The sequence below is a fragment of the Glycine soja genome, chromosome 14 (assembly GCF_004193775.1).
Source record: "Glycine soja cultivar W05 chromosome 14, ASM419377v2, whole genome shotgun sequence".
NCBI lineage: Eukaryota > Viridiplantae > Streptophyta > Magnoliopsida > Fabales > Fabaceae > Glycine > Glycine soja.
This window is the reverse complement of record NC_041015.1, coordinates 2,812,941-2,825,851: the sequence shown is the minus strand read 5'-3', so window position 1 is coordinate 2,825,851 and position 12,911 is coordinate 2,812,941. Positions and strand designations below refer to the sequence as shown.

Here is a 12,911-nt window from a genome sequence, read left to right as displayed (position 1 = left end):
ACATTAACTTCATGTTTAAATTAAATTGATATAAATTAGAATTTAATATGTATACATTGACCTTATAAAATAATTTTACATAATCAAACATTTTTGTTTGAATTACTTTAAAATAATTATTTTAAAAGTTGATAAATTTATTATCTATGATGCATTGTGATTATATAACTTATAAAATTTTAGTTTAAATATAATTTTGATTTTTTTATTTTATTAAATCTTTAATTTTGATTTCTTCATTTTAAAATTGAGATATTTTATTATCTTATTTTAGAAAATTCATAATATTGATCAAATCCTCTACTATATCTATATTTTATTTCTTTTATTTTGTTCCAATTGAATCTCACGTCTAATATATTCATTTAAGATATTATCAAAAAATAATTTAATTAACTACATTATAAAAAATAAAAAGTAGACACAATTAAAAATTAAACTAAAATTACAAATTTTTTAATATCTCAATTTTAAAATAAAAAGATCAAAATTATAAAAAAATAAACTAAAATTATATTTAAACCTAAAATTTTTCACACCCTCAAAGCATAATTTTTTCTCTATAAATTACTCTTTCTTTTCAAGTTCAACGTAACTCTTTGTTGTATTGACACCTCTGCATATTTAGAAGTGTCACTTACCTAACTAGTCACCTAACTACCAACTGAAAACCAGTTCCTCTTTCTCTGTCTTCATTGAATTCAAATAATCAAACAAATAGTCGATGACCTTTTCCTTCCCTTTGTTCCTACTCTTCTTCTTCATCTACCCCTTCCTAGTTACTTCCTCTTTCCATTCTCTCCAATTTCTAGGGTTTCCTCAACTCTTTTCCTTTTTCCAGGTCTGTCTGCTTCTTCCAATTCTCTATTTTCTTTCCTCTTAAAGGAACTTGCCCACCAAAGTCTCAAATTCAAATAGGAAAAAAAATAGAATTTTCTTTATCTGCACTCTTCATTGAGTATGATTGTTTTCCATTGAGTGCCTTTTTGCCTTAAGTTTATTTATTTATTTATTTTTATGGAGCTTGGTTTCAAGTTTCTACAGTGAGTTCCCTCTTTGTTTTTCTAGTCAATTGTGCTCAGCACCAATTTGAAATCCCAAAGGCACAATTTATCTTTATTATCTTAAAAGGGCTACATTTTCTCATTTGATACTATGCTTCCAGATAAAAAAGGCTTTGACTTGATGTTGAGATGAGATACTCAGAACAGAACAAGCGATTTTTTTATGACCTTATGGCTAAACAATTATATGTGATTGATCTTTTTTGTGACTGGCTATCCTTATTTGAGTTGGTGGACAATGGGGGAATGAAAATCACTTCACACATGCTTTAATCAACACAAATGCGGAAAGGTTGTAAGTGGAATGCAACTCCTTTACGTTCCAACCACAAATCTTGGCCCTATTATAGCACGAAAGCAAGTTGGAAGTTATTTTTTGCCCACTACAAAGCAAAAAGGAGTTCAGGGTTGAAAATTAAAACTTTTCTAACTCCATTTCACTTGCTCAGCCAATTTGTCTTAGATTCTTAGTTTATGTCTAACTCAACCTCAAAAGCTAGTTCAAGGAATGAGAGTTGATCCTCACTTATATACTTTATCTTGACTTTATCTTTAGTCTATATGAGACTTGAGTTTTTTTCCAATAATGTGAGCAAACATTGTCTGTGTATGTTTGGATTCACATTGGATGAACTAGAATCACGCTGAATAGTAGCTAACATGATTTTAAGTGTCAACTTTTTCATACAAGCATTGTCTATGCATGCTTGAATTAACATTGGACTATCTAGAATTACGTTGAAATACCAGCTAACATGATTTTATATAATGATCACTTGTTTGATTTCTTGTTAAGATTGGGTCTAGAATTAATTGAGTTGAAGCAACTTTACATTGCTTTTAAGTTGAATCGGGAATTTATATTGAGTTTTACTACTAGTATACTTTTATATTAAAAACATCTAAACATAAATCACATCACTTTAAAATCAATTATGTAAACCTTCACCCAAACTCACTGAAATTAATTGCAACTAATTATGATTCTTCTTTCACTGTTTTTTATATGGCATGGCATCATTTGTGGTAAATGAAATTTATAAAAGGAAACTAATTTATCTTGCAATTTTAACACGAGTATAACTTCCCATTGAATATCATTATGTGAAGATAAATAGAAGCATGATACGCAGATGAAAATATGCCTCCCATTTGATGCACAGTACTTACTCTCTCACATCTTTTGGTAGCTCCCTTTAACCCAACCAATTTGCCATGTCAAGTTTGGAGGAACCACTTGGTCTTGACAAGTTACCAAGCATGAATACCATTGACAGGATTCAGAGGTTCTCGTCAGGTTCTTGCCGTCCTAGAGTAGATAACTTGGGCATGGGAAACTGCTGGATTGAAGGACGAAGTTGCAGAACATCTAACAGCTGCAAGTGAGTCAAGTATTGCAACTTAAGTTAAGGACTTGATACATTTTACTGATCTATCATTCAACATCCTTTTCCCCTCTTTTATGTTCTAATCCCTGCTGTTGTATAGTTTTAAATCTGTTACCTGCCTACTATGTCCGTAATATCTTTCTATCTCTGTGCAGTGAAGATGATGAAGAGTATACAGCAGAGACATTCCCATGGAAAATACAAACAAGAGACTTATCCCAAGATGACTCCTTCAGTCAAAAGTCTCTGACCAAAGGGAGGAAGTCAATGAAATTTGGAATGATTGATGATTCAATCTCTGATTGCCAAAGCAGTCCAAAATGCCACACCAAAGATATGCAAGGTTTGGCTTATAAGGTAATTCAGTGGCTGCATAATCTTCAATACTCTTTGTTCAAGTTTTTTCAGCTACTAACTTAGCTATCTATACCTTGCCTCCTCGTCTTTCCAATTAAGTAATATATTTTAAACTTTCTATTGTTTGTTTATTTTATCACATTTCTTTGTCTAGTAATTAGCATGTTTTCAATTTTTAATTGGACAATGGCTATGATGCAGTTTCTGAATAGTATACCAAAGTTTGTAAAGATAGTAGAAGTTGGTCCAAGGGATGGATTACAAAATGAGAAGAACATTGTGCCTACATCTGTGAAGATTGAATTGATTCATAGACTAGCTTCCACCGGGTTATCTGTTATTGAGGCTACAAGCTTTGTATCTCCCAAATGGGTCCCACAGGTATTATAATGGCTTTACCTTATTTGTTGTAACTTGACATTGATGATTTTTAAGAGTGATGGGTAGAGTAAAATTTCTCCAAGGTGGTTGTATCTGACATTAGTTCTCAATCTCATGGATCAACTGGTGTTTACTATGGATGCTTTTGGATGGCTACTATCATTGGATAAAATCCAATCCATTTATAGAATTCTGAATGACTTCAACAGTTGTTATCCTTATGCATTCCATCTGATTTTAAATAATAATGTTTCTTTGTCTTATAGTTGGCTGATGCAAATGATGTAATGCAAGCAGTACATAACTTGAGAGGCATCAGATTACCAGTTCTGACCCCTAATTTAAAGGTAGAATAATCTAGATAACCATAAATAGACAGACATACATTCAGATCTATGACCTGTTACATTCATAGGGTTTTGAAGCTGCAATGGCTTCTGGTGCCAGAGAAGTTGCTATTTTTGCATCAGCTTCAGAATCATTTTCAAAATCAAACATTAACTGTAGCATCGAAGAGAGCCTTATTCGTTTCCGAGCTGTTACTCGTGCTGCTAAACAACTCTCAATTCCTGTTCGAGGGTACGCCTTTTATTTTCTTTTTAATTATTTTAAGATTACATCAAATAACTGTGCTTCAATATCTGTATTGGGAAAGCAATACCTTTCACAAAGTGCCCAGGTCAAGGTCTAGTAGTTGGATGCATGAAAGTCCCATTGGTTGATGTTGTAAATTTTGCTGACATACTATTCTGCTTCTATTCCATAGTTATGTATCATGTGTTGCTGGATGCCCAGTGGAAGGACCAATCCCTCCTTCCAAAGTGGCATATGTTGCTAAAGAATTATATGATATGGGTTGCTTTGAAATCTCCCTTGGTGACACAATTGGAGTTGGCACACCAGGTAACAAATTTGATGAATTTTGAACTTCTAAAGTTTAAGTGATCCATGCTTGATACAATAATTGTGGTGGTGTATTTGTTTCATTTTGTTGATAGACAAGATTCTCTATTCTTGTAGACCTTTTGAAGTAAGAACTTGATAAGGTGAAAATGCCAATTCTTGGCAGAACTTGGGGACGAATGTAAAACTAAGTGCTTTGCATTTTACTGAGTATTTGTCATTGGTTTCTGGCATATGATCCTTGTACTTAGATTGTTTCCCATTCATTTTGTGGTGTTCAGGAACTGTAGTTCCTATGCTTTTGGCTGTGATGGGTGTAGTTCCAATAGATAAGATAGCTGTCCACTTTCATGACACATATGGGCAATCTCTTCCAAATATACTTGTGTCCCTCCAAGTAAGTCATCAACTAAATGGCTTGGACTTTTGACATGCTTGTCTTTTAGTGTGTAAAAAAATGATTTCATTTTTTTGTTTGCTTTGTTTTGGCACTCAACAATCATTAAGGGATGTTAATTTGCATTTGAACAGATGGGGATTAGCACAGTGGATTCCTCTGTTGCTGGTCTTGGTGGGTGTCCATATGCTAAGGGAGCTTCAGGAAATGTTGCAACTGAAGATGTTGTTTATATGTTGAACGGCCTTGGTGTCAAAACCAATGTTGATCTTGGAAAACTCATGTTGGCTGGGGATTTCATCAGCAACCATTTGGGGAGGCCATCCACTTCAAAGACTGCCATTGCCTTGAACCGTGTCACAAGTAATGCATCCAAGATATCATATTAACTATTAAGTGTACCATAAAAATTTATATCAATATGGAAATATGCTTCATGGTGGCATATGATCACTCTACATATTATGTTCCTTGTTCTGCATGCTAGTAGCAGAGGAATAACATGTTCACTTACATGGATGAGTTTTGGTTTTGGGAAGGAAGAAATATAGTGAGTGCAAGTTGCTTATTTGAAGCTTATCTTATCATTGTACAACAAAAGTCTTTTTTCCATGCCCAGGAATCAGGTAGTGAATTGTAAGGATGAGTAAAATCTATTTGGTTAGTCATAAATATTCTTGAAAATACTTATCTAAGTTTCATGGAAATAAAAAAATAATGATATTTTTACCGGTGTGATTATTTATCACGTTAAGATTTTCAAAAAACTAAATTTATCTCTACCAAATGACCCCTTAATTGTTGCTCCCCTTCACAACAATGTTGCGTAGAATATATTTAATGAATTCATGATTTAATTGTTGTATTTGGTGTTTGTTGGGGTGTTAATTTAGTTGAGATCATTTCAACCAGTTTAACCTTGCTAGCTCTTTTTTTTTTCCAAAAGAATGTTTATAATGCATGAGTTTAATTTAGCATTGGAAAATAACAAGAAAAAATATATCGGGGGAATCTAATGGAAATGAGAAAATATTACATGATATGTAAAGTTTCTTTATAATAATTATTTTAAAAGTTATATTTAATATGATTTTTAATTGATAAAAAAAACTTTTATACTGACGGTATATAGAAATTGATCTCAAATAAAATTTCAACACGGGTTCTTTTAATTACTATTTATAAAGGAATTCAAAATATTTTCTTATCAAAACAATTTACTGAAGAATTGAACCCGAAAGTATTCCGTCATGTTGAAAATATTTTCAACTTAGAACAAAATTCTTTCTCGCGAAAAGTTCTTGTAATTTTGATTAAAAAAATGTAACAAGAAAACTCTTATGGATTACTATTTATTATTTATTTTATGCATTTTTTAATTTTGGTTTTAGTTTTTCATAAATTATTTTTGTTGATTTTGTTTTTTTAGAAATTTATTTTTAAGCAAACTCTATTATTATTATTATTATTTAATGATGATGTTATATACATTTTAAAATACTATATCAACAACCACAGACTTTTAAAATTTATAAGAAACAAGAATATAAATTGAAAGACTAAAATAAAACGCACGATATTTGCAAGAGTAACAAATAGTAGTATTAAATCTATCTTTTTCATAAATTTTACCCAATCAAGTGCATGACTATGGGTGTGTTTTGAACAATATTCTAATATATAATCAGCAAACTCATTTTCTGGGTTGAGATTTAGAATACTGAATACAAAATGGAAGGAGTTGTAGAAAGTAATTAAAAGATTTAATAAAAATAAAATAACTTGGTACAGCCGGGAATCGAATAAGGAAATTCAACATCAGAATTTTCCAAAGTGTGATACTGCGGATATTGTGTTAGGACTTGCAAAATTTGTATATATGCAACGTGCTAACCAAAGTTGATGCGATTAACAAATTGATTAATTATGTTTTTTTACTTATACATTTTTTAAATTTTGTTTTTAATCCCTAAATAAAATATTTGTTTTTTTCCTATACTTTTCCTCTATTAATAATTTTAGTCATTTTTGTCAGATAACAATATTTTTTTCATGATGTAACATATACAAATAATCCAACAATTTATCCCATCATCAAAAAATTTAATGGAATAGTATATATAACTTTTTTAATAAATTATATTTTTAATTCTTTATCAACTCTTACGTCAGGGATCTAAAAAGACGAGGAATTAAAAATATAATTTACCAAAAATTTATATATGATTATTTTGTTAAACTTTTTTATTACTTAGCAAATCACTAGGTTGTTAATACGAATGTTACATCATTAAAAATATATTGTTGTGTGATAGTAGAGACTAAAAATGTTTAATAGAAAAAAATATATAGGAATCAAAATTGCTAAAATATTGTTTAGAGATTATTATTATTATTATTGGTTAATGATAGTTGAAAATCACAAACTATTAAATTCAAACAACAAATCAAAACTCGAGATATTATGATAATAACTTTTATCTTTTAGAACTGATCCATGTGATATGTAAGTCTCGTAATTAAGATATAATTGGTCTTTTTCCGTGTAAATTAAGATGACAAAACTAAAAAGATAGACTTGTAAACCATTGAATTCAAGTTGAGAGATGTGTTGAAAAATTAGGTTGACCATAAAAGGGTTTTCATATGATGTTTAATTAAAATTGAATATATAATAATAGTACAGATATTAATTTCTGGAATAAAAATATGAACTAACTTGTGTTTTTGGATAGTAGGCCAAGTCAAAAAATGGTCACTCAGATAAGATAAAGAACACTTCTCATGCGGATAAGCTCATTCCTCTTACTTGTTTGAAAATATTAGAAAGATGTTAATATATAAAGAGTTGAAAGCACACAAAATCAAACAATATGAGACTGAAAGCTTTTGAAATATTCTCAAAATTCAAAACACTCAACACAAGAATTGAATAGGAAATTTTATGGTATTTTGAGTATTAATATCAAAAGGGTTTGACGACTCTATGGCACATGTGCAAGTCGTGTGTATTAATGTAATGCTTATGAGTTTCTTTTAATATTTCACTGTCATAACTATAGGGCTTTGAAGAGTTCTCATCCCGACAAATCTTAAGTTTCATAATGTTGAAGGAAAAAGAAATGGAGGATCGAAGGAAACCAAAAGGAAATTAACTAGATGAGAAAAAAACGAATACGAGGATATGGAATTTCATTCCTTATCTTAGGTTTGGAATTATTATTGAAAGAACCTTAACTTTGGTATTTTCCTTGCTTACAATATTTTCTTTCTAATGTCTTTGTCGAGGGAAACAAACAATAACTTGATGTCTGTGTTTGTTTAAATTTAAGGTTATTGAGACAAAAATGTTGTGACTTGAATCCCCTTCAATATGCAGTAGTATGCAACCCAGATACAAATTAAGATTGTGGTCCCAACTACCAAGCATGCCTTTGCTGACAATTGTTTCCCAAGACGGGAGGCATGTGATGCCCTCTCACCCTAGCATCATGGCAGTGTCTTCTTGGCCACTCTAAACATGTAATTCATGGATCATCTGAAATTTATGTTAAGTTATCCATTTGTGCGATTTTAAATAAATACTTACGGTGTTTAATCTTATGAATCTAAAATTAATTTTGAATTGAAGTAATTTTAAGTTGAATTTAGAATTTTAGTACTAACTTTTTTAGAATAAAAAAAATTAAATATAAGTCATTTCACTTCACTTCAATTCTGTATATTGAATTTCATTCAAAATGATATTTGTAAACATTGGCCAAAATAATGCATATACATCATCTTTGATATTAACACTATATTTCATTTCAGCTTATATATTGCGTGTCAATGATCACCCATACCAATTAGCATTTTAAGCCATGCATTATGTTTGGAAGAATTCAAGGAAAAAAAGTGCAAGCTATAAATGAAAGCTTCCATCTGGATATTAAAAAAAAAACATGTTGATGATGCAATACCAAATACATACATTTAGACTTATCAGAGCAATTAAAAAAAAAAAACTGAAAGTTCAAAACAGTTTTCCACAGCCGGAATTCTAACCCGGTAATTCAACTCTAGAAACTAGAATTAACAAAGGTATGCTACTGCAGAAGTTGTAACATCTATTGCAAAGTATATTTAAAAAATTTAACATTGATAACATAGCAAATTAAATAAGCAATCCATTTCGTCCCAAAAGAATTACTTAATCAAATTTGGCCTTTGAATAAAAAGTTACTAAATATTCTTTCAATATAACAAATACGAGATAATAGTTTTCTTTTTCTTTTTAATATGAAATTAATCCTTAAAATAGTGAAGAATATATCAATTTATTCTATAAAATCATGACACAAATTGATCCTATAAAATATTAACTCGAATAAATAAATAAAAACAAAAGTGTCTCACCTTTATGGTGCGTGCCTTTTCTGTTTTCTTCTACTCTTCTGTATAGGCTATATTTTTATTTTTCTTTTAAGAAAAAAAATTATTTTTTAAAGCTCTTTCAAAGATAATTTTTTGCGTAACTTCAAGCTAGGGTTCTTTAAGTTAAATTTGCAAGAGCACCAGAAACATTTACCCCACTTTAATTTGTGGGCATGCTGGTCAAGAAATTTTATCTTTCATAGGTGTTGGTCTTTTTGGAATACCATTTTACTTTGTGTCATTGTGTGATCATGTGCTTGCTAGCTCGCGGCAACACTCATAGGAGGATTCATCCTCCTACGTATCATGCGAATCCTATAATCATAACAAAAATGGCCATGGCATGTTAAACACCCCAAATGCCATCATGGACTTGCGCTTACAAAGTCTTCTATATTTACCATGCATGTTACACAGATTATCTGTATAACACTCACAAAACTTAATTATGACATTATCAAAGACAAAGCTAATTCATCATGATGAGGGACACCCACCACTCTCAAAGTTGAACTTAAGAAAGGGAGCTGAAATGATCATCTTCTGATCGTGTTAAGTAGATTTGAGCCTTGACTGACAACAGGTATAGATTTTCTTTTTCTCATTAAAAGGAAAAAAAAATCATACAAATTTGTTGAGTACATTAGGCTATCATTAAGGCAAGGAAATAAATTGGTGCACAAGCAAAATCAAATAATTATAAGACCTCTTTTTTACTTTGCTTTTGGTTCCCTTTTTTTACCGGTCAAAGTCTCTTGGCTCCCCTCTACCATAATTGGGATCTCAAATGCTTCTACTTAGAATAAGTGACATGGTTTCATAATTGGTCATGGTTCCTAGAATGAATTTATCTCTAGCTAACTAGCTTCAGGTAAATTTCTGAAATAGTTAGGGATGCATGGGGCCTTAATTTATTGTTGCTATAGTCCTATTGTTGGTTCCATACGACAATAGCAGTGATTGAATAGTAATTCTACTCATTAGAAATTGCATGAGCGTGTAGCTGTATCCAAGCTAGTTCAACTTCCATACTTTTCACATTCGAATGCACATAGATATGATTCACTTCCGTTTGGGTTGATCACACCTGTTTGACTATCCTGTAGTTTTTAACTCAAACAGTGTCTACGTCTCAAAATATATTGAAATCTTTTTAAGGTAAACTATGTAATGCTTAATCATTGAATCTTTAATTCTTTATTTAAAACTAAAATACTGAGAATGTTAAAATTATAATTAGTTACCATGCTAATATTACTTTCACCTTTGATAATCTACTCTAATAACTTATAAACTATTGTACATAAATTTATTTTAGTAACTTCTAGGTTATTTTCATCCGTTACTTTTAACTGGCTTAAGAAAATAAGGTAGCTTATAAATTCTTGGCTATAACAAAATAAGCTACTTTAACCATAAATTCTATTGTGGTGATTAATTACTTCTGGGTTTTCATCGGGTTATTTCAAGATCTCACCCTAAAGAGTCAAAGACTCAAATAAAGTGATTAGAAAACTACATAAATTCTAGTGAATCATAACTTAAAGTATGTTTGTGTCTATTTCTTGGAATAAGAAGTAGGAGCAGGGGAAGGAATGACCTGTCTCCAGCTTGCTCATCGATTCCCGTTTTCCGATAGTGATTACAGAAATTCATGTTTAGATCCTAGTGAAATACTAAAAACCATGCCATCACATTCAACTAAAATAAAATAAAAAGGCAAAAGCTTGTAATCTACAAAGTAGATTTTTCAATATATTTTGTCAAGTTTTTCTTGTCATAAAGCCAAGGGACCATCCACCGTGGGAGTAAAACAAATTAAAAAAATGTCCACAACCAAAAGCCATGAACTTTTCCCCTTTTCTAAAGCGAGTAAAAACAGCATCATTCTTTGTAAGAAAAAGATTCATGTGCTCGTTATTAACATTTCCATGGCTTATTTGTCAAACCCCCCAACAGTTTGACCAAATTATTATTTTTCCACTGTTCAGGCTGAAAAAAATAAAATAAAAAAGGCTTGAATCCGGACAGATTGTTTTGTAAATGTACACAGAGATCTTATATATGGCCTATGAATCATACAATATGCTAGAATAAGACTAAATAGCAAGATCAACAATTTTGAAATTGCAAGATCCAAAATTAACTTTAGTATTTCTAGATTTCTTCCGTGCAAAAGAATTACTATTTCAGAACCAAAAATCTCATGTAGCATTTGATCATCCTTCAAATATGCTCAACTAGTACACAACCTTTTGGAAATTTGTAGTTTGCAGCCGCATATGAACCCTAGCTAATTAATTTTGGTTTAATGGTTAAAATCCTATTGCTCCGGCACTTTTGGTTGATTAGTGGATTCCACCCCACTTGAAATTTACTGTTGATAGATTACTGAAAGTATATGGAGCTAAGGCACACGGAGACACAATTAATTAAAATTAAAGCAAGTTGAGAATACAAAATTCAATGACGTTGAATGCCAAATATAATCACATTTTAACATAATTAATTAATTATATAGTTCATTAATGGTTCTTTCTACATATTTTCAAGTTTTAATGGATATTTTTTAGGTTAAACTGTACTTTACCCTGACTACTGTATATCGTCAAAATTCAAATTAGGTCTCCTTTTTTTTCGAATTTAGTATTCTACTATTTTAATTATATAATTTTAGTTTATGTGTTAACTTAACATTCGATGTGTAATAAAAATATTGACATGATGTTTTATTGTATTATGATGTGAACATATTCATGTTCATGTTGATGTGAAATATTGTATTTTTATGCTAACATTAAACATCAAGTTAAAATATGAACCAAAGGTATATGATATAATAATAGAATAATCAAATTGATGAAGAAAATAGAGGGGTGAAATTGGAATTTTGATAGTGGGAAAACTTAAAGGTGTAATTAAGTCTACTTTTAACAATACAAATTATACGATAATGCTCTGAAGTTTAACGAAATTTTATTCAATTTCTTCTTTAATAACCTATACTTGAGTTTGTGCATAATTGTGTTATAGAAGTTAAAAGAAAAACAATTTACGGATAAGGTTCATCATATTTTTTGAATTATAAAAATTAAACTCATATTTATCACAACTCATGTTACATCGAGTTAGACTTTCTTAGGGATATAATTTATTTGATGAATACGCAATTATATTCAAGTTCAAGACCTCTCTCTATCATGCAGTGATCACACAGCAACATCACCTAAGCAAGCTCCAACAGAAGCAGCAAAGGCTCTCTCTTCTGTCTCTCTGGTCCACAGTTGTTTCCCAAGTAGTAATTAAAAAGGCATCCAAACACATTCTGCACCATATTTATTTGCATTAAGGCACCAACCCCTATGCACATTCATTGACTCTACTCATTTTCAGAGCTCACACTTCAAGGTTACTCACACCATCCAATTCAAAATAATCCAATCCGCATACAAGTTAGCCAAAATCACACTCTGACCAAAAAGGACCACCACATCAGACACACACATCACACCCTCCTCCAAATTAACTACTAGTACCACTTTGCTTCCCTTCCTCTTAAGCTTTATTATTTTTTGTTTCTAAGTATTTTTAGTGACACCCTTTTTGAATCAGATCCAAAAGAAGCTACTAGTTTAATCTGTTTCTTTCTTTACGGGGGTTTGAGCCAATTATATAAGTTTTCCATGCACGATCTGTGCCTTGTTGAGAGCATGAGGCTGATGAGTCAGGCTTGTTTCTCAATTCTACTGTTGATTCTGTTCTTGTTCAAAATCTCATCATCTACTGCTAATGGGTATGCAAAATCTCAAAGCTTTAGAACTCAGCCTTTGTCAAATCTTAGCCCCTTTAAAGGAAAATCACGACAGAACACAGGTGAAGGTGATGGTGAAGCAGTTCTTGGTGATGAGAAAAGGATAATCTACACAGGTCCTAATCCTTTGCATAACAGATAAGTGGAAATTTATAGTTCTGAAGGATCTTTTTTTTTTTGCCTTGTTTATTTCA

The 12,911-nt window shown here is 30.9% G+C and overlaps 1 protein-coding gene across 2 annotated transcripts; it reads left to right on the top strand.

The window, feature by feature from the left end:
• Positions 1 to 621: 621 nt before the first annotated feature.
• On the top strand, positions 622 to 5,180 carry LOC114383583 (hydroxymethylglutaryl-CoA lyase, mitochondrial-like). Of its 2 annotated transcripts, none has more exons than XM_028343278.1 (9): positions 622 to 841; positions 2,255 to 2,446; positions 2,608 to 2,809; positions 3,011 to 3,190; positions 3,457 to 3,537; positions 3,606 to 3,769; positions 3,957 to 4,093; positions 4,375 to 4,490; positions 4,625 to 5,180. In XM_028343278.1, the coding sequence occupies exons 2-9, from the start codon at positions 2,280 to 2,282 to the stop codon at positions 4,877 to 4,879; spliced, it is 1,302 nt and encodes a 433-aa protein (XP_028199079.1). In that variant the 5' UTR covers positions 622 to 841; positions 2,255 to 2,279; the 3' UTR covers positions 4,880 to 5,180. The 2 variants fall into 2 exon arrangements, with proteins under 2 accessions (XP_028199079.1, XP_028199080.1); XM_028343279.1 differs by having other exon boundaries at positions 622 to 958.
• Positions 5,181 to 12,911: the final 7,731 nt, after the last annotated feature.